The 23531-nt window shown below is 43.2% G+C and overlaps 1 protein-coding gene across 1 annotated transcript in view; it reads right to left on the bottom strand.

The window, feature by feature from the left end:
* Positions 1-23531, bottom strand: part of glis1b (GLIS family zinc finger 1b) — a gene marked incomplete at its 5' end in the record, with an annotated part of 50690 nt that overhangs the window by 15595 nt on the left and 11564 nt on the right. The window contains 3 exons of the mRNA XM_084172095.1: positions 3454-3640; positions 16909-17086; positions 22640-22750. Coding sequence (XP_084028221.1) covers positions 3454-3640; positions 16909-17086; positions 22640-22750 — 476 coding nt within the window. The remainder of the gene's footprint in view (positions 1-3453; positions 3641-16908; positions 17087-22639; positions 22751-23531) is intronic.

Raw genomic sequence — 23531 nt, 5'->3', positions numbered from 1 at the left:
TAGATATTCGTACATTTCCTTCAGTTAGATATTCGTACATTTCCTTCGGTTAGATATTCGTACATTTCCTTCGGTTAGATATTCGTACATTTCCTTCGGTTAGATATTCGTACATTTTCTTCGGTTAGATATTCGTACATTTTATTCAGCTAGATATTCATAAATTTTCTTTGGTTAGATATTCGTACATTTTCTTTCGTTAGATATTCGTACATTTCCTTTGGTTAGATATTCCAATTTGATGAAATACACAAATTGCTGTAATTCTCGTAATGAAACGCTGTCATCGCATCACAGACGTACAGGTAGGAGCGTTGGGTGGGAAAACGGACAGACGTGAACCAGAGCGATCACTTATGTCTTACCAGCTGGCACTTTATTTTCATTTGTAGGGAAACTTACTGTCCACTCACAGTGGTCTATTTCAGATGGACCTCATCAACCTTGCTGAAAAACAGATCCCGGTCTCACATCCAATATGTCATCATAGTTGTGTATGTGTGTTTGTGTGTGCGCGCGCGTGCGTTCGACTGTGTGTGTGTTGTAGTGTAACTGGTGTTACAATATCCTCAGCACCCTCTTTTCACTTTCCGTCTCTCTCCAAGTAGCAGTATTTGTATGTAGTACTACGTACCAAGAAGTCCTGAAACCGCATTGTAATTCTACAGAGCTCTATTCCTGCTGTTAATGCTTGAAAAAACATATAACCTTCCAGAAAGTACCCGGTCTAACATGACAACTCATTGCAGCTCCAGCACGTTTACAAAGGTTACGGTTCCATGTCTGCTTTTCTCACTGTTTATGCTGGAAACGGACCTGTCCACCATGTCTTACGCCAAATTCACAAGTAATCATGTGTGTTTCCTAGAATGTATCTTGTTATACACACACACACACACACACACACACACACACACACACACCTATTCTCACAGTCACACAGACACACACACCAATCTAAGTAAAACAATTATTGTGTTACCATTTTTGCCATGCTTGATTGTATCCCAATTGCCTCCCAATGATTTTTAATGCTGAAAAGGCTATTTTTCTCTCTCTGGTTTTCACCCTGTTGTGTTGTACAGCACACACAGTGCCTCCTGGTGACAGGTTGGCTTTGTTACTGTGCTCTGCTGGATCTCATAGACACTAATAGGAAACATGCTAAGAGAGAGTGAGAGCATCTAGATCTTCTGCACAGATTCTGTCAGACCTGGGCCCTGACAGTAAATCTCAGTAAGACAAAAATAATGGTGTTCCAAAAAAAGGTTGCCAGGACCACAAATACAAATTCCATCTAGACACCGTTGCCCTAGAGCACACAAAAAAACGATACATACCTCGGCCTAAACATCAGCGCCACAGGTAACTTCCACAACGCTGTGAACGATCTGAGAGACAAGGCAAGAAGGGCCTTCTATGCCATCAAAAGGAACATACAATTCGACATACCAATTAGGATCTGGCTAAAAATACTTGAATCAGTTATAGAACCCATTGCCCGTTATGGTTGTGAGGTCTGGGGTCCGCTCACCAACCAAGAATTCACAAAATGGGACAAACACCAAATTGAGTCTGCAAAAATATCCTCAGTGTACAACGAAAAACACCAAATAATGCATGCAGAGCAGAATTAGGCTGATACCCGCTAATTATCAAAATCCAGAAAAGAGATGTAAAATTCTATAACCACATAAAAGGAAGCAATTCCCAAACCTTCCAAAACAAAGCCATCACCTACAGAGAGATGAACTTGGAGAAGAGTCCCCTAAGCAAGCTGGTCCTGGGGCTCTGTTCACAAACAGAGCCCACAGAGCCCCAGGACAACAACACAATTAGACCCAACCAAATCATGAGAAAACAAAAAGAGAATTACTTGACACATTGGAAAGAATTAACAAAAACACAGAGCAAACTAGAATGCTATTTGGCCCTAAACAGAGAGTACACAGTGGCAGAATACCTGACCACTGTGACTGACCCAAACTTAAGGAAAGCTTTGACTATGTACAGACTCAGTGAGCATAGCCTTGCTATTGAGAAAGGCTGCCGTAGGTAGACCTCTCTCTCTCTCTCTCTCTCTCTCTCTCTCTCTCTCTCTCTCTCTCTCTCTCTCTCTCTCTCTCTCTCTCTCTCTCTCTCTCTGGCAAGAGATTTGTGTGGATTTTTGGGGAAGTTTCTACACAATTTAAAAACTCTAAAATGCTATTTGGAGAACAGCAAAAACAAACAGAATTGACCCCATCCATTAATTATCACCGCAATATTAAGTTTAACGGTAGGTGGAACGGCATACACAATGTCAACCACTACTCAATCTCATCATAAATTGACTCATTTGCTTGTGGAACGAAGCATACAGTGCAACGTGGAATAGATGCACACTACATGCGATCAAGTCACTACAAGGCAAACATCAGCAGTAGGCGCGTGAGTTTCAAGTTTGGGGAAGCCATTTATTCACCATAAAATTGCACCTTTATAATAAAGGATTGCATGCATATCATCACGTTTGCAGACTAATGTCAGATAGGCTACTATTCTTAATGTGATGAGTAGATTGCATAGTCATAATTAAGGCTAATAATATAAGTCAATCACTATTAGCAAAACAGACAGCTCTGAACTGTGCATGCCTGAGCGGCCTGGTGTTATAGGACTAATCAGAGACGTTGCTTCTCCTTTCTTTGCATGTGAAAAATGTTTGCATTCTATATACACATTTCATGCAATTCTACTTAACTTTACATGACACATAAGCAACATATCCCTGGTGAGCGTGTTCACGGTCCTTATCATTGGCTCAAATTAATATCTTACATCTGTATGACGTCGATCTAGCCTGGAGGAGGGAATTATTGACCCAAACTTTCCAGTGGTACTGATCCAATGACAAAGACAGTGAATATGCACACACTTACTGTGAATATGTTGCTTATGTGTCACATGTCATACATTAGTCTGCAAACGGTGCAATTTTATGGTGAATAAATGGCTTCCCCAAACTTGAAACTCACGCGCCGCCTGCTGATGTTTGCCTTGTAGTGACTTGATAGCATGTAGTGTGCATCTATTCCACGTTGCACTGTATGCTTCGTTCCACAAGCAAATGAGTCAATTTATGATGAGATTGAGTAGTGGTTGACATTGTGTATGCCGTTCCACCTACCGTTAAACTTAATATTGCGGTGATAATTAATGGATGGGGTCAATTTTGTTCGTTTTTGCTGTTCTCCAAATAGCATTTTAGAGTTTTTAAATTGTGTAGAAATGCAGTAAATGAGCTTCAACTTCTAACCCCCCCACAACCCACAACCCACTTGCCATACCCTATACCCTATTTGCATACCCTAGGTTTAGCTGAATTGATGCCACTGAACAAGGGTATACCCAACTGAGTGTGTGTATGATGAACTACATGTAACAGTAGTGTATGTATAGTAGGGAACTCACCCGTCGCGTGTGCTCTCCATGGTGGACAGAGGGGACAGAGGATGCGGGCTGCTCAGGTCTCGTTCCAGGCGGGGCTGCCTGGGGGGCAGATCAGGGGCTGAGGCTGAGCCAGTGGTGGGGGCTGGTCCTGGGGAGAGGAGCTCCACCGAGACACTGTGATGGGGGGTGCTGGAGCCAGTGTACAGGCCTGAAAGACAAACAAAGTTAATTCATAAAATGTGCCGAATCAACTCGAGGCCCTTGCTCAGCCATGTTCCCTTTGACCAAATTAAATGGCTTTTCATGGCAACAAGCTTTTGTTTTGACAACTGATCATCCAATCAGAGAAGGCTTTGAAAAAGAAATGTTCTGTTGTTTTGTGCTGTTTGTGATTTACAGTACATTATTTGTGCTGCCACAGGGGTTGGCCTTGATTGTCCTTTAAAGTGGAACTGACAGCGTTTTAGCAACATGAAATGTATACACCCCCAGGAAGAATATGACACCTTTTTTTTGTACATTTTCTGAGAAGCGAGCGCTTAGATATGGTCATTTTCACATTTTCATAAATTCATAGAATGTTTGAGAATTACATATAGTAAGGCATTTGTAAAAATTCTATAGTGTTATGACCTGGCTCATAGTTCGTAACAACAAAGGGAGACCACACATGACTTAAACGTAAAAAGGAACACATTTATTAAACTAAATAATAATAAATACAAAAAATGTAACATAAGCTGTGGACGTCTGTACGATCAGTAGTGTATGCAGCATGTGGATGAGTGGAGAGGGAGTTGTATGGTGAAAACAAACCAAAAACCTAAAGGTGATGGAAGCCAGCCTGCCAGTCAGGGAAGCTGATGTGGCCACCCTTTATAGCCTGCAGGCCAAGCAAGCCCAGGTACGCTACATCAGCTGACGATCCTCCCCAGCTCTGCCCACTGGCCTCCTGCAACAAGCAGACTACCAAACAGGATATCCCAGCAGACAGAGTGGGAGGGACGTCCCCCCCCCACCCCTTTTGGTAAAAGACCAAGTCCATATTATGGCAAGAACAGCTCAAATAATCAAAGAGAAACGACAGTCCATCATTTCTTTAAGACATGAAGGTCAGTCAATGCAGAACATTTCAAGAACTTTCTTCAAGTGCAGTCGCAAAAACCATCAAGCGCTATGATGAAACTGGCTCTCATGAGGACTGCCACAGGAATGGAAGACCCAGAGTTACCTCTGCTGCAGAGGATAAGTTCATTAGAGTTACCAGCCTCAGAAATTGCAGCCCAAATAAATGCTTCACAGAGTTCAAGTAACAGACACATCTCAACATCAACTGTTCAGAGGAGACTGTGTGAATCAGGCCTTCATGGTCGAATTGCTGCAAAGAAACCACTACTAAAGGACACCAATTATAAGAAGAGACTTGCTAGGGCCAAGAAACACAAGCAATGGACATTAGACCGGTAGAAATGTGTCCTTTGGTCTGGAGTCCAATTCAAGATTTTTGGTTCCAACCGCCGTGTCTTTGTGAGACGCGATGTGGGTGAATGGATTATCTCTGCATGTGTGGTTCCCACCCTGAAGCATGGAGGAGGAGGTGTGATGGTGTGGGGGGCGCTTTGCTGGTGACACTGTCTGTGATTTATTCCGAATTCAAGGAACACTTAACCAGCATGGCTACCACAGTATTCTGCAGCGACACGCCATCCCATCTGGTTTGTAGTGGGACTATCATTTGTTTTTCAAAAGGACAATGACCCAAAACACACCTCCAGGCTGTGTAAGGGCTATTTGACCACAAAGCAGAGTGATGGAGTGCTGCATCAGATGACCTGGCCTCCACAATCACCCGACCTCAACCCAATTGAGATGGTTTGTGATGAGTTGGAACGCAGAGTGAAGGAAAAGCAGCCAACAGGTGCTCAGCATATGTGGGAACTCCTTCAAGATTGTTGGTAAAACATTCCTCATGAAGCTGATTGAGAGAATGCCAAGAGTGTGCAAAGCTGTCATCAAGGCAAAGGGTGGCTACTTTGAAGAAATATATGTTGATTGGTTTAACACTTTTTTGGTTACTACATGATTCCATATGTGTTATTTCATAGTTTTGATGTCTTCACTATTATTTTACAATGTAGAAAATAGTAAAAATAAAGAAAAACCCTTGAATGAGTAGGTGTGTCCAAACTTTTGACTGGTACTGTATATGTGTTTAATATATAGAGTGGGAAAGTGGCTGTGCATTTGGACAATTAATAGACACTGCAGTAAATAAAAGCTAATAAAAACGTCTGTCTTGTCCAGGACCGGAGTCTATGCAGACCAGTGCGCTACAGTCAATCAGAGCTACAGTAGGCCTATATGCAAATAAGTAATTTGCCACACGGGCCTGGCATGATTCACTTTGAACTGGACTGTGTGTTTACAGGAAGTAGCAACAGCACAACTTTAGGTCATTAGAATGCATTCGCCAAAAGCCACAAAATACACCTGAATGGATTTCTGCAAATATGTAAATTCCACAGAAGTCCTCTTACATTTGGGAACTTCATAGTCCTATTGATCAAACAACCATGAAAAGGTAATCTATCTCTCCCTCAGTTGCCTATGCACATCATCAACAACAAGATCAACACCTAATAATAGCCAGAGAGAGATGAGCTAAAGTCTAACTAGGGAACATTAGATAAACCCTCTCAAACTTTTTCAGCTAGTTGTCTGTCAAAATTGCACTGATAAACGATGGAGATAGTAGCCTGCTCGTCCTTCTGCAACTTGCCTGCCAATGCATGCTGGTCCCAACCCACTTTTTGACAAATGAATGGGATCTTGCCTGCTCACCCATTTGATCAATGCCAAATACATTTGATTGACAACGAAGAGATATGCTAACTGTGGATATCGTTCAAGTTCAGCATAGCTAGCTAGCTAGCAAGGGGTTTAACATTTCTTACTAGTTAACCAAATGACACCTGCATCTCTAGCTGTAGCCACCGAAAAATGATACAGTGCATTCAGACCCCTTGACTTTTTCCACATTTTGTTACGTTACAGCCTTATTCTAAAATTGATTCAATTGTTTTTTCCCCCTCATCAATCTACACACAATACCTGATAATGACAAAGCAAAAACCCTCGATCCTGACTCACAGTTCCTGCCGCTGAATAAACAACCCAACAGCATGATGCTGCCACCACCATGCTTCACCGTAGGGATGGTGGCAGGTTCAATCTTTGTTTCATCAGACCAGAGAATCTGCTTTCTCATGGTCTGAGTCCTTTAGGTGCCTTTTGGCAAACTCCAAGCAGGCTGTCATGTGCCTTTTACTGAGGAGTGGCTTCCATCTGGCCACTCTACCATAAAGGCCTGATTGGTGGAGTGCTGCAGAGATGGTTGTCCTTCTGGAAAGTTCTCTTATCTCCACAGAGGAACTCTGGAGCTCCTTAAGAGTGACCATCGGGTTCTTGGTCACCTCCCTGACCAAGGCCCTTCTCCCCTGGTTGCTCAGTTTGGCTGGGCGGCCAGCTCTAGGAAGAGTCTTGGTGGTTCCAAACTTCTTCCATTTAAGAATGATGGAGGCCACTGGGTTCTTGGGGACCTTCAATGCTGCAGAAATATTTTGCTACCCTTTCCCAGATCTGTGCCTCGATACAATCCTGTCTCGGAGCTCTACGGACAATTCCTTCGACCTCATGGCTTGGTTTTTGCTCTGACAAGCACTGTCAACTGTGGGACCTTATATAGACAGGTGTGTGCCTTTCCAAATCATGTCCAATCAATTGAATTTACCACAGGTGGACTCCAATCAAGTTGTAGAAACATCTCAAGGATGATAAATGGAAACAGGATGCACCTGAGCTCAATTTCGAGTCTTATAGCAAAAGGTCTGAATACTTATGTAATTTCAGTTTCAGTTTGTTTATTTTTAATACATTTGAAAAAAAAATCTAAAAACCTCTTTTCACTTTGTCATTATGGGGTATTGTGTGTAGATTGATGAGGAAAAGGTTTTATTTAATCCATTTTAGAATAAGGCTGTAACGTAACAAAATGTGGAAAAAATCAAGGGGTCTGAATACTTTCCGAATGCACTGTATGAGGGGAAAAAGTCGGTCACTCACCCACTCCTCCAATGACATGGCATCCTACCAGCAGCTAGCTAGCTAACATTAGGCTCCGTGTTTTTAGCTTGCTAAAAACATTGCTAGCTACATAAATAGGTACGCTAGCCCAGGGGTGTCAAACTCAATCAGCGCACAACCCATATTGAAAAAACACAACGAATTTGCGGGCCAGACATAGCATATTTGTTTTTACAAAAAAAACGTGCAACTGCGACCTAAACTGCCCATTGTTTTATTCGAAAAAATATGGCCCTTTATAATGTCCACTTATGTACATAGGATGTTGTATCTAGTATTTTAACATATTAAAACAAAAGAAGAGATAAATAATATTTGTCCAGTCATTGCTGCTATGCTTGCAGATGTGCACAATATGCTAATCAAAAAGCATTTAATAACTCCAAATAACAAAAACATAGCTATAGGTTGTTGTAACATTTAAACTTAAAACATGTTTATCATTGTTTTGCACTGCATGGATCACTGGTACGGTTGAATGCAGCATTGCTGTATGGTGCGCTCAAAATGTATTGTAGCTGAGTAGCCAGCCTAGACTACTGCTCAAATGTCTCTGTAATAGGCCTACATATTTCTCCTTTGCATTTTACATTTCCATTTACGTCATTTAGCAGACGCTCTTATCCAGAGCGACTTACAAATTGGTGCATTCAACTTATGATGGCCAGTGGGACAACCACTTCTTTTTTGTTTTTATGGGGGGTGGGGTATAAGGATTACTGTTATACTATTCCAGGTATTCCTTAAAGAGGTAGGGTTTCAATTGTCTCCGGAAAGTGGTCAGTGACTCCGCTGTCCTGGCGTCGTGGGGGAGCTTGTTCCACCATTGGGGTGCCAGAGCAGCGAATAGCTTTGACTGGGCTGAGCGGGAACTGTGCTTCCGTAGAGGTAGGGGGGCTAGCAGGCCAGAGGTGGATGAACGTAGTGCCCTCGTTTGGGTGTAAGGTCTGATCAGAGCCTGAAGGTAAGGAGGTTTTGTTCCCCTCACAGCTCCGTAGGCAAGCACCATGGTCTTGTAGTAGATGCAAGCCTCAACTAGAAGCCAGTGGAGTGTTCGGAGGAGCAGGGTGTTTTGTTGCAGGTTTAGTTTTTTGGTTATTCATTGTCAAGCTTTAATAACCGAAGCCAGAAAGCAACATTTTATTAGCCTAGCTAGGACTGTGGCATGTGTCTGTACACTTTCCCTCCACTGTGTGCTGTAAACGGGACACACAAAAGCAGGGCAATTGAAGTTCAATTCACCAACGCGAGCGCATCAGGCTGTAATTTCATAAAGTAGATGAATCAACCATTGACTCATTTATACTTGCTTGTGTGTCGTATTCGGCCGCGGGCCTTGTGTTTGACACGTGCGCTAGTCTATTAGCTACGTTATGACTGACTTGTGATCATTGCCCTTTCTAGTTTGATTGTATTGACATTCCCAGGCTTAGTTACAGTCGTCCGTTGCTGTTCAAAATATTGAGTCATTGTAACTGAAACAGTTCATCCTGAATGGATGGAGGCAGCTATCATGTCAGATGTGATTTACAACCTGATAGCAATATTTTTTGGACTACCAAGAAATGTATTGGTGAATTATATTAATCATGCATTGAACTGCTTCCATCTATTCTGCCAACAATGTCTTACTGTACGTCATGGAATTTTGAGTCAAATAAAACCTATTTTTAAAACCTCTTATAAAGTTGGTTTTGAAGCATAAACTGGGAATTTGATTATATTGACTGATATTAGGATAGTCTGTTTGTTTCATATCTGCAAATTAGTTTAAACTCTGTCAGTTCCACTTTAAAGATTTTGTTATTGAATACAATGCTATTTCTTACAAAGAATAGTATTGAGACTTCATGAGAAGATTTTATAAGACTTGAGTGGAGGTGAGAGAGCAGGCTCTGTGGCTTGGGATTTGTGTGTGTGTGTGTGTGTGCATGTGTGTGTGCCAGCCCCTTAGTATTTGTAGCAGTCTAAATGTGTCTGACGTTGCCGTCTGAACATCAGAAGGCAGTCCTGTTGGATGGTGATCCACATCACCAATGTAACAGTGAGAGAGAGGCTCATGACAAATCCCAATGACAGCTGAATGCTCTGCTGAGAGCTCCACTTGAAAGAGCTCAGCTCAGCTCTGTCCTGGGGTCAGCTCAGTTCCGTCCTGGGGCTCTCAGGTAGCCTAAGAGGGGCAAGAGACTCCAGTCAGCAGCCCCCTCTGCTCCTCAATGCTCCTTCTGTACTGTAAATCTCTCCTCACTGTCCTATCTGTAATGTCTTTCCCAGTGTCCAGGGGAAGTGAGGCGGTGAGGAGAGGACTGCTCCTGGTTTCTGCAGTACTCTTCCCCCAGCTGTGCTCAAGTGGAAGAAGGGCCTGTCTGACAGCTCTCTGAAATGGTTACAAGCTTGATTCATTACCCCAAAATCATCAATCACAGACCTTAAATGGTTTCCCCTTTAGCCCCAACATCTGCTACCAGACCAGAAAACATTCTACAAATAATGGCTGTGATTTGCTTCAATTTCATCGCTCTGCTCAGTGGCGCAGGGGTTCCTTGAGCGTTTGGGGATGGTTCCGGGAGCGTTCTGTGAGGATTCTATATGGGTTTTTTATGTGGGTTCTGAGGGTTCTGTGACGGACCTGAGAAATGTTTGATTGTGAGTGTGACGGTTATGACAAGGGTCTGTGATGGTTCTGAAAGTATTCTGTGTGAGTTCTGTCAGGGTTCTCTGTGAATTTGGAGGGGGTTCTATGAGGGTGCTGAAGGGTTATGGTGGTGTTTGTAGATGACACTTGGTGGCATAGCCAGACTTGTAGCCTGTCATATTGACATGGACCTATGAACTTCTAGCAGTTGAAGGTATTGCAGTGGATACGGAAAAACACGAATTCAGGTCTTAAAAGGAAGAAAGACATCTTCCTGAGTAAGATTGGGCCTATCAAACATCTCTTCAGCTTTACATTTCATTTTAGTAATTTAGCAAACACTCTTATCCAAAGCGACTTACAGGAGCATTACAGGAGCAATTAGGTTTAAGTGCCTTGCTCAAGGGCACGTCGACAGATGATTCAACTAGTTGACTCAGGGATTGGAACCAGCGACCTTTCGGTTACTGGCCCAACGCTCGGGTACCTGTTGCCCGTCTTTAGAGACTACAACGTTAACATACCAAAAACCAAGCCATGCTAAAAACCTACACATTTGCAGCAACTACTGGATGGGGGCTGTTTTGCGAGCTCTAACTTAGCTATTTTGTGATTATTTTGGTGTTTATCTTTACTTTATTTTCACTAAATGTATCTGCTATCATTTCTTATAACCGACAATAACTTTTGAACCCGCCTCTACCATCCGTTATATTGGCCAACGTGCAATCACTGGAGAATAAACTGGATGAGCTCCGTTTGAGACATAAAAAACTGTAATATCTTATGTTTCAACGAGTCGTGGCTGAACGACGATACTGATAATATACAGTTGACTTGGTTTTCCGTGCATCGGCAGGACAGAACAGCTACGTCCGGTATGACGAGGGGTGGGGGTGTGTGTCTATTTGTCAATAACAGCTGGTGCGCGATGTCTAATATTAAGGTAGTCTCGAGGTATTGCTCGCCTGAGGTAGAGTACCTCATGATAAGCTGTAGACCACACTATCTACCAAGAGAATTTTCATCTATATTTTTCGTAGCCTTCTATTTACCACCACAAACCAACGCTGGCACTAAGACCAGACTCAACAAGATGTATAGGGCCATAAGCAAACAAGAAAATGCTCATCCAGAAGCGGCACTCCTAGTGTCCGGGGACTTTAATGCAGGCAAACTTAAACCCTATTACCTAATTTCTACCAGTATGTAACGTGCAACATGAGGGAGAAAACATTTAGTCCACCTTTACTCCACACACAGAGACGCGTACAAAGCTCTCCCTCGCCCTCCATTTGGAAAATCTGACCATAATGCTATCCTCCTGATTCCTGCTTACAAGCAAAAACCAAAGCAGGAAGTACCAGTGACTTGCTCAATACGGAAGTGGTCAGATGACGCAGATGCTACGCTACAGGACTGTTTTGATAGCACAGACTGGAATATGTTCTGGGATTCAGCCAACGGCATTGAGGAGTATACCACCTCAGTCACCGGCTTCATCAATAAGTGCATCGATTTACGTTGTCCCCACAGTGACCCTACGTACATATCCCATGGATTACAGGCAACATCCGCACCGAGCTAAATGCTAGAGCTGCCGCTTTCAAGGAGCGGGACACTAATCCGGATGCTTATAAGAAATCCTGCTATGCCCTCAGACGAACCATCAAACAGGCAAAGTGTCAATACAGGACTAAGATTGAATCCTACTACACCGGCTCTGACGCTCGTTGGATGTGGCAGGGCTTGCAAACTATTATGGACTACAAAGGGAAACCGAGCCGCGAGCTGCCCAATGATGTGAGCCTAACAGATGGACTAAATGCCTTTTATGCTCGCTTCGAGGCAAGCAACACTGAAGTGTGCATGAGAGCACCAGCTGTTCCGGACAACTGTGTGATCATGTTCTCTGTAGCCGATGTGAGCAAGATCTTTAAACAGGTCAACATTCACAAGGCCGCAGGGCCAGACGGATTACCAGGAAATGTACTCAGAGCATGCGGGGACCAACTGGCAAGTGTCTTCACTGACATTTCAACCTCTCCCTGACCGAGTCTGTAATACCTACAATTTTCAAGCAGACCACCATAGTCCCTGTGCCCAAGAAAGCGAAGGTAACCTGCCTAAATGACTACCACCCCGTAGCACACACCGCGGTAGCCATGAAGTGCTTTGAAAGGCTGGTCATGGCTCACATAAACACCATCATCCCGGAAACCCTAGACCCCCCCCAATTCGCATAACGCCCCAACAGATCCACAGATGACGCAATCTCATTCGCACTCCACACTGCCCTTTCCCACCTGGACAAAAGGAACACCTAAATGAGAATGCTGTTCATTGACTACAGCTCAGCATTCAACACCATAGCGCCCACAAAGCTCATCACTAAGCAAAGGACGCTTGGACTAAACACCTCCCTCTGCAACTGGATCCTGGACTTCCTGATGGGCTGCCCCCAGGTGGAAAGGGTAGGCAACAACACATCTGTCAAGCTGATCCTCAACACAGGGGCCCCTCAGGGGTGCATGCTTATTCCCCTCCTGTACTCCCTGTTCACCCATGACTGCGTGGCCAAGCACGACTCCAACATCATCATTACGTTTGCTACACAATGGTGGTAGGCCTGATCACCGACAACGATGAGACAGCCTATATGGAGGAGGTCAGAGACCTGGCAGTGTGGTGCCAGGACAACAACCACTCCATCAACGTGAGCAAGACGAAGGAGATGATTGTGGACTACAGGAAAAGGAGGACTGAGCACACCCCCATTCACATCGACAGGGCTGTAGTGGAGCGGGTCATGAGTTTCAAGTTCCTTGGTGTCCACATCACCAACAAACTATGATGGTCCAAACACACCAAGAAAGTCGTGAAGAGGGCACGACAATGCCTTTCCCCCCTCAGGAGACTGAAAAGATTTGGCATGGGTCCTCAGATCCTCAAAAAGTTATACAGCTGCACCATCGAGAGCATCCTGACCGGTTGCATCACTGCCTGGTATGGCAACTTCTCTGCATTTGACTGTAAGACGCTACAGAGGGTAGTGCGTACAGCCCAGTACATCACCGGGTCCAAGCTTCCTGCCATCCAGGACCTACAGTTGAAGTCGGATTTTACATACATTTAGGTTGGAGTCATTAAAACTCGTTTTTCAACCACTCCACAAATTTATTGTTAACAAACTATAGTTTTGGCAAGTTGGTTAGGACATCTACTTTGTGCGTGAAACAATTGTTTACAGACAGAGTATTTCACTTATAATTCACTGTATCACAATTCCAGTGGGTCAGAAGTTGACTGTGCCTTTAAACAGCTTGGAACATTCCAGAAAATGATGTAATGGCTTTAGAAGCTTCTGATAGGCTAATTGACAACATTTGAGTCAATTGGAGGTGTACCTGTGGATGTATTTCAAGGCCTACCTTCAAACTCAGTGCCTCTTTGCTTGACATCATGGGAAAATCAAAAGAAAATCAGCCAAGACCTCAGAAAAACAATTGTAGTCCTCCACAAATCTGGTTCATCCTTGGGAGCAATTTCCAAACGCCTGAAGGTACCACGTTCATCTGTACAAACAATAGTATGCAGGTATAAACACCATGGGACCACGCAACCGTCATACCGCTCAGGAAGGAAACGCATTCTGTCTCCTAGAGATGAACGTACTCCAGTCACCCAAGTCATAGACTGGTCTCTCTGCTACCGCATGGCAAGCGGTACCGGAGCGCCAAGTCTAGGTCCAAAAGGCTCCTTAACAGCATCTACCCCCAAGCCATAAGGCTGCTGAGCAATTAATCAAATGGCCACCCGGACTATTTGCATTGACATCCACCCATCAACTGGCAGGCATATTCACCTCTCCTTGTCCCAGTCTGTAATCCCCACATGTCTTAAGATGACCACCGTCATTCCTGTTCCCAAGAACTGTAACGCTTCATGCCACAATGACTACCGCCATGTAGCACTCACATCTGTAATCATGAAATGCTTTGAAAGGCTGGTTATGGCACACATCAACTCCACTATCCCAGCCACCATAGACCCACTCCAATTTCTATACCGCCCCAACAGATCCATAGACGACGCAATCTCAATTGTACTCCACACTGCCCTCAACCACCTAGATAAGAGGAATACCTATGTGAGAATGCTGTTCATTGACTACAGCTCAGTGTTCAACACCATTGTCCCCTCCAAGCTCGTCACCAAGCTTAGGACCCTGGGACTGAGCACATCGCTCTGCAACTGGATCCTGGACATCCTGACTGGCTGACCCCAGGTGGTGAGGGTAGGCAACATCACCTCCGCCATGCTGACCCTCAACACGGGGCCCCACGAGGGAGTGTGCTTAGTCCTCTCCTGTACTCCCTGTTCACCCACGACTGCATGGCCACGCACAACTCCAACAACATCATCAAGTTTGCTGACGACACAACGGTGGAAGGCCTGATCACCGACGACGATGAGACAGACTACAGGGAGGAAGTGCACACTAACAGGACTCTATACACTCACACACAGACTGACCCTCCAACACACACATAACATGCACACACATTTATATTGACTCTACACACACGCACGCACACACACTCACATACAATCATCCTTTGCAGAGCTTGCAAGAAAGGCATTTCACTGTATAATTGATAATAATACAAAAAAAACTAGAAGTGTTACTCACTGTCAGCTCTAGAAGTGTTACTCACTGTCAGCTCTAGAAGTGTTACTCACTGTCAGCTCTAGACGTGTTACTCACTGTCAGCTCTAGAAGTGTTACTAACTGTCAGCTCTAGAAGTGTTACTAACTGTCAGCTCTAGAAGTGTTACTAACTGTCAGCTCTAGAAGTGAGTGTCACTGTCAGCTCTAGAAGTGTTACTCACTGTCAGCTCTAGAAGTGTTACTCACTGTCAGCTCTAGAAGTGTTACTAACTGTCAGCTCTAGAAGTGTTACTCACTGTCAGCTCTAGAAGTTACTCACTGTCAGCTCTAGAAGTGATAGTCACTGTCAGCTCTAGAAGTGTTACTGTCAGCTCTAGAAATGTTACTCACTGTCAGCTCTAGAAGTGTTAGGCACTGTCAGCTCTAGAAGTGTTACTCACTGTCAGCTCTAGAAGTGTTATACACTGTCAGCTCTAGAAGTGTTACTCACTGTCAGCTCTAGAAGTGTTATACACTGTCAGCTCTAGAAGTGTTACTCACTGTCAGCTCTAGAAATGTTACTCACTGTCAGCTCTAGAAGTGTTACTGTCAGCTCTAGAAATGTTACTCACTGTCAGCTCTAGAAGTGTTACTCACTGTCAGCTCTAGAAGTGTTACCCACTGTCAGCTCTAGAAGTGTTACTCACTGTCAGCTCTAGAAGTGTTACTCACTGTCAGCTCTAGAAGTGTTACCCACTGTCAGCTCTAGAAGTGTTACTAACTGTCAGCTCTATGTGTTACTCACTGTCAGCTCTAGAAGTGTTACTCACTGTCAGCTCTAGATGTGTTACACACTGTCAGCTCTAGAAGTGTTAGGCACTGTCAGCTCTAGAAGTGTTAGTCACTGTCAGCTCTAGAAGTGTTACTAACTGTCAGCTCTAGAAGTGTTACTCACTGTCAGCTCTAGAAATGTTACTAACTGTCAGCTCTAGAAGTGTTAACATTGGAGAGTCTCCGTAGTTTGCCAGTCCTGCTGACTATCCTCCCTCTGTTGGCTAGAGAATAAAGTCCAACACATGCGAAGAAGAAGAAGACTCATCATGATGAATCCCATTTCATTCCGTCTGGCGTAAACCCAACAAACACGGCGGCCTAGAAACCATTTGCAACACATCCACTCAAGGGAGAGGGAAGGAAAGAAGCCAAGATTGAAAGAATCGATTCGATAATCAAAGACAACTTGAGCTTTCATAGTCCCCCCAGTAAGTGTGCATTGTGTTCCTGTAACAATAAGAGAGAACGATGGGGCGTCTGGATTGGACTAACTGAGCAAACAATGGCAGATGTGTCCATAAACTGTGGACACTGCAGGGCATCTCTCCTTTCCTCCATAGTACCACTATATTTCTTCCTGGTCATCAACCTCTCTTTCACAAGTCACTGGCCTACTACTAGAGTCTATGGGATCTGAGAGATTTTCAAGTTTAATAAAAAAGTAAGCACTTTTTGAATGTGAATCGGAGGTCAGTTTTATTTGCAAATCACAAATGTTAGTTGTTTGCAGATGTTCTTTATTAATACTGTACATCTCAGTTTGATTTCCACCCAGTCCTTTTCAAATGGAAAATACTCTGAACCAGGGAAAGTGAAGCGATTCTAAACCGAATCAGGAATAATTAATTCATCAGTATCAAATTCAGCATGAGATTGAGTTTAACACACTCAGGCCAATATTGTCTTCATGGCAGGAAATCAGTGCTGGGACAGTGTCTGCCATAATTTCAAATGTCAAAGTTTACTGTAGTACAAAAGATAGATCAGTGTGTTGGTGGATTGGTCATATGTGAGGTTAAAGGTCAGAGTAGAATGAAGTTGCACTTACACACTGATCTTGCATTTCCCTCCTTAATGATTACGGTTAAGAATTGGAAAGGATAAGCTGATCCTAGATCTGCCACTACAGGCAACTTCTACCTGGAGTATTAGGATCTGGGGTTAAAAGGCCAGGGGTTAGGGGCTAGGGGGAAGAGTGACCTCCGGTGTGCACCTGTGAAGATGTCTTGGCCCAGTCCGGGGGAGCGGCCGTCTTTCCCATTGAACAGGTGCTGCTGCGAGGGGGTGGGGCAATTCAGGTGCTGGTGCTGGGAGGGGGCGGAGCCCTGCAAGTGCTGCACCGACAGACACTCACTCAGGACGTCCTGCTCCAGGTGGGGGAACGGCCTCAGCTGTCAATCAAACAGAGAGATGGGGTTACTGTACAATACAAGCGGTCAAGAAGAAAAAGTGAACAAAATAAAATTGAGCGGGAGCAGTGCCATCGTTGGATGTTGGAGTGTAAGAGAGATGATTTGTTTTTCCTTTGAGTCATGCATGAATTTCAATGTTTGTATTTCAATGTTTGTTTGGACATTTTGCATACCAATGTAAAGCCAAGACGTGAAACGTGAAAACCTGTCTCTCTGCCAATGGTATCTGGGCACGTGAACACACATTAAACTGCAGTCTATCACGTGGGGTGGAATTGGGGCAGAATGCGTGGGAACAGAGTTCCCAGAGTGAAATCATTATTTTGACATATCAAACATGTTTCTGAGCTGAATTCCTGCATTCCCACTGATTTTAGTCAGAGTTACCAGTCTAAATTCTAATCCCACCCCTTGGTATATGTAGCTAGCAGTGGTCTCAAGGTAATATACATCAGAATTATAGGTAGTCTGTCGTATAGATCAGTTTTACTCTGTTCTATACATCAGCACAGTAAGTTACACTGTAATAAAATGTTATAGTGGACTGTAATACAACCCAGGCCAGTGCATTGCAGGAATCCTAAAAAACATGTCTTCCCTTTCCTCTGCAGATGTACCTTTACATTTGAGGTAATGTCAGATGTACCATTAGATCTGAGGTAATGTTAGATGTTCAATTAGATCTTAGGTAATGTCAGATGTACCATTATATCTGAGGTAATGTCCGATGTACCATTATATCTGAGGTAATGTCAGATGTTCCATTATATCTGATGTAATGTCAGATGTACCATTACATCTGAGGTAATGTCAGATGTACCATTACATCTGAGGTAATGTCAGATGTACCATTACATCTGAGGTAATGTCAGATGTACCTTTAGAGCTGAGGTAACGTCAGGACGTTAACATCAAGGTTTGTCATACGGAATACCTGATGTTCTGCTGAAGGACAAGGCCAATATGCTGTCTGGACAGTGACTGGAGTGAAGGGATAGGTGAGACTTCTATCCCTCTAACCAGAATGATTAGTTAATTAGCCCACAGCGCTAACTACATCAGGTTTGTGGGTTTGATCCCCAAATACGCTACAGATTGCTACACATAAGCTACACTAAACTACACTGAATGTCAGTCTCTCCCTTTGTGTTAGGGCATCTGCTAAATGACTGTAATGTAGTGTAACGTCAACCCCTCTACCAGGACAGTGACGCTGTAGCTCTGCCAGAAGGAGCTGACATCAGTAACATCAAGGATATGGTAAGAATAAAGAGCCATTTGTGTAAACTGGCCCACAAGCACAACAGTTCTTAATAAAGCAGTGCATCAGTTAGTTAGTAGTGACATCTCAACCACAGAGGCTGGGAGGAAATGACAGGGTTGGAGGCCTGCTTCCCGACCACAAGCAGCACTCTTATTAGGACCAGGAGAAAGAGAGGTATCAGGACAACCAGTCCAGCCATCTATCATTCTATTCATCCCTCTATCCATCCATCCTCTCGTTTACAGGTTGGACAAACCCACGAAGCAAGCCAACAGGATGGATATGTGGTTGGGAGTGTGCGATACCTCACACAAAGATATCCTAACAGATTAGTATGCCAGGGCTGCCATGGAATTCATTCAGGATGGATTGAATAACCAGTCTGGATTGATATTTGACATGGCGTGAGGCATTTATTCGATTTTTTTTAGATATCCGTGTTCAGATAGAATGCTGTCTTTACATATCACTGATCAATTCGACAATCATTAATTAAATTATTATTTGACACGCAGACAACATCAGTAAGTGTCCGAACACGTCGTGATTGGAAACCATTCTAATTGGGCCTCTGCCTTTCACAACATTACACAATTCATTTTTTTCTGCTCCGAGATGGAGTGAGAAGGTTTGTTTGACATTTGTCCACAGCATCTGGCCCCTATTCTGCTATAGCTACAGCGTATTAGCAATGGTATAAGCCTCACATGTGTTTCCGTTTTACAGCTAAGCAAAGGAACACATCATTCAGGCCCGACCAACGACATTCAGGCCCTTTAAACAACAATGAGACCATTCTCCCTCTCTCCATTCTCCCCATATTTATCAGCAGAAGAATGTGATGTTGACCATTAACACAATGTGGTCAAACCTGATCTATTGTTGAGGAATTTCAAAGGTTTTCAAAGGCTAAACTAAATTAATCCAACTATAGAGCTGTGATGAAGAATAAGCACTAGACTGGAGATGATTACACCAAGAGCCAGATTTAGAAAGTTGGACCAACTTTTAGAATTTACATAGCATTATTTAAATATTCCCCATGTATTGTTAATGGGGCACTAACATGGCTGCCATAGAATTTTGAAGTGTCATGTAAATGCATCATAATGCAGAAACCTCAATGTCCCAACTCTTTAAATACATGGCTCGGAATACACCTACTGGGGACATTTACACTGAACAAAAATATAAACGCAACATGCAACAATTTCAAAGATTTTAGTTACAGATCAAATAAGGAAATCTGTCAATTGAAATAAATTCATTAGGCCCTAATCTATGGATTTCACATGACTGGGAATACAGATATGCATCTGTTGGTCACAAATACCTTTTAAAAAAGGTAGGGGCGTGGATCAGAAAACCAGTCAGTATCTGGTGTGACCACCATTTGGTTCATGCAGCGCGACACATCTCCTTCACATAGACTTGATCAGCCTGTTGACTGTGGCCTGTGGAATGTTGTCACACTCCTTTTCAATGGCTGTGCGAAGTTGCTGAATATTGGCAGGAACTGGAACACACTGTCGTACATGTCGATCCAGAGCATCCCAAACATGCTCAATGGGTGGTGACATGTCTTGTGAGTATGCAGGCCATGGAAGAACTCAGACATTTTCAGCTTACAGGAATTGTGTACAGATCCTTGCGACATGGGGCTGTGCATTATCATGCTGAAACATAAGGTGATGGCGGCCGATGAATGGCACTACAATGGGCCTCAGGATCTTGTCAAAGTATCTCTGTGCATTCAAATTGCCATCAATAAAATCCAATTGCGTTTGTTGTCTATAGCTTATGCCTGCCCATACCATAACCTCACGCCACCATGGGTCACTCTGTTCACAACGTTGACATCAGTATACCCCTCGACCCCACGAAGCCATACACGCTGTCTGCCATCTACCCGGTACAATTGACAACGGGATTCATCCGTGTAGAGCCCACTTCTCCAGCGTGCCAGTGGCCATCGAAGGTGAGCATTTGCCCACTGAAGTCTGTTACGACACCGAACTGCATGCAGTCAGGTCAAGACCCTGGTGAGGATGAGGAGAACGCAGATGAGCTTCCCTTAGACGGTTTCTGACAGTTTGTGAAGAAATTCTTCAGTTGTGCAAACCCACAGTTTCATCAGCTGTCCAGGTAGGCTGGTCTCAGACCATCCCGCAGGTGAAGAAGCCGGATGTGGAGGTCCTGGGCTGGCATGGTTACACGTGGTCTGTGGTTGTGAGGCTGGTTGGACATACTGCCAAATTCTCTAAAACAACGTTGGAGGCGGCTTATGGTAGAGAAATTAACATTAAATGATCTGGCAACAGCTCTGGTGGACATTCATGCAGTCAGCGTGCCAATTACTTGAGACATCTGTGGCATTGTGTTGTGTGACAAAACTGCACATTTTAGAGTGGCCTTTAATTGTCCCCAGCACAAGGTGCACCTGTATAATGATCGTGCTGTTTAATCAGCTTCTTGATATGCTACACCTGTCCGGTGGATGGATTATGTTGGCAAAGGAGAAATGCTCACCAACAGGGATGTAAACATTTGAGGAAAATAAGCTTTTTGTGCGTATGGAACATTTCTGGGATATTTTATTTCAACTCATGAAACATAGGACCAACACTTTACATGTTGTGTGTATGGTTTTGTTCAGTATAATAATAATAATAATAATAATAATAATAATAATAATAATAATCATTTATTAAACTTCTATAGCGCTTTTCATGACAGAAAGAAATCTCGAAGAGCTTCAAAAGCAAAAAATAAACAAGCAGTACGTCATCATGAGCTACCTATAGCTAGCTAGCTCAACCATTAGTGGCCAAGTCATTGAGTGCATGCATCCTCCAAAGATGGAGAGGGACAGTTCATGGCTTGATCAGAGGAAGGTGGTCAGGGAGATGGTTGATTAAAATTGAGTCTGTTGACAATCTTGTAGTGGGCTACTATGGGAACCAGCCTGAGGTGTGTAGCCAGTGGACTTCTCCTCCTACACAATGTGTGGCACCCTCTTGGGTGATGCCTCAGCAGCTCTGGGCGCTAGAAAGCTCACCACACACAGTTCAAAGTAGTAGCCAGTCGTCCTCACTACAAGTCTTCTGCCTCAGCACTGCATTCTCTAGTGTATCTCCCGTTCATCTCAAGCTTCAGGTGACTCCTCAAATGATGTTCTCAGAGGATCAGGACCCAGCAGCCAGGTGAAATTCAAAGCTGGTACTGTGTCCAGATGCATAATTTAAACAAAAACATTAGCAAGCTAGCTAGCCAAGCCAAAAAGAGTTGACCTGCCAGTCAATCTACAAATCTGTGGGTTAAAACCACTAGATATATGTAATAACAACTAAATGTTATCAAAAACAAAATAGCTGATCAAAAACAACAATTAAAAACACTTAATAACTAAATGTACATCCAGTATATACAGGTGCTCTCTGCTTAGGCTGCTACTAGGGCGCCATGGCAACTATCAATTTGTGACGCATGTGGCATGACAAGATCAACAAGAGTCCTAACATGCTCTCAGTTCCTGGTCAAAATATGTACAGTGTAAGAGAGTGGAGGCTGGTAAAAGGAGGATGGTCCAAAGTAATGGCTGGAATGGTATACCGATCGATTAATTCCTTTCACGCCATTACAATGAGCCCTTCCTCCGATTTAAAGGGGCATGAGTCTCCACTGGTATGATATATGGGAGGCTTTTAAGATTTTTATTTCATTTTATTTTGTATTTTATTTTTAGGATGTAGATCAGTTTTAATATCGCAGATAGATTGTGGGTTCTATCAATGTAATTGTTTGCATCATTTCCAATCCCCCATACATATATTTGTCTTATTTTAAAATATACATGGCTTTTCAAGTCACCCAGCAGTGCTATTTGAAAAGATAGCTTTAAGTACATGTTGTGATTTTTCAGCCATTCCTAGGACTGCGACCAAAAACAAGCTACATATGGGCAGTACCAAAACAAGTGATCTAATGATTCTGTCTTGTTGTGGAAATTTTCCATCACAGTCTCTTCACAGCAAAATCTGCAGAGCTGAGATGTTTGTATCCCCCATATAAATAACATCTTATTTGTTGCAATATTTTTGTATAGTAATTTAAATGGAAAAACTCGAAGTTTTGAATCCAGCGTTGTTTTGTGTATCAGTTCATAAGCCCTGTATCATGGAATCGGCACATCAAAAATCTCTTCCCTAATTTTTTGCAACCTGTATGGCACAGCTGTAAATACATTTGTCCTTAAATGGATGTCTTACCTTTCTATGCACCTGTTGCTCTTTGGCCGAGTGGATCTTGACGTGTTTGCGTAGAGAGCTGGGATCTGTGTAGCGCTTGGTGCAGCCAGGGATCTGGCATGCGTACGGTTTCTATAGAACATGACAAATATATGATAAGTACATGATAAGTATGTGATTCAAAGCAACTATTTATTCTATAATGACAGCGCAATGAAACCCACAACCACGAGTCAAAGCAACCTAACATTGCTATATTGATTCATATAAAACCACAAGAACATGTATGCATTAGGCATTTGATTCTTTTGCAAAATAGTACTAAAAAAAATCAAGAACAAAAATGCAAAAATAAAGACACAGAACAGGAATGAAATGTGATGAAATAAGAAAGCAAAAATAGCCTCCTACCTTTCAGCTGAGAATACACAGAGTAACTGAAGAAATTGAAGGCAAGAGAGAAGGAATGAGAGAGAGAAGAGAAAATACGAAGGAGTATTAAGTTTATATATTACGTTTTACTTAATATTTGAAGTAGCCTACTAAAAGAAACCGAATATAAAGCAGCATTTTGGTGCTCCATAGAAGACTGATGACATAAAGATGACATTCGTGATAAGGTTTATAAAGATCTAGTAAAGTTATAGTGCAAACTGTACCAAAACATGTGAGGGGCACTAAACGTGATCACCAAAGCAACATCACTACAACGGTGGTGTAAAAAATGATTGCACCCCCTGTCATTAAATGTCCTCAACGTTACACAATATTAGCAAAGAAAACACTGCATGCAGCCCCTTGATGGAGAGATTTTCCCCTTGTGTCTATGTTTTCTCTCTCTATGTACAGCGGAATATAAGGCAGCCATTAAAGTGAAAGGCGATACGCCTCTTTATTAGCTCTCTGTTCGTAC

This window comes from Coregonus lavaretus (genome assembly GCF_964263955.1).
Source record: "Coregonus lavaretus genome assembly, chromosome: 11".
Lineage (NCBI taxonomy): Eukaryota > Metazoa > Chordata > Actinopteri > Salmoniformes > Salmonidae > Coregonus > Coregonus lavaretus.
Note: the sequence above shows the minus strand (reverse complement) of the source record. Positions and strands in the feature narration are given on the sequence as shown.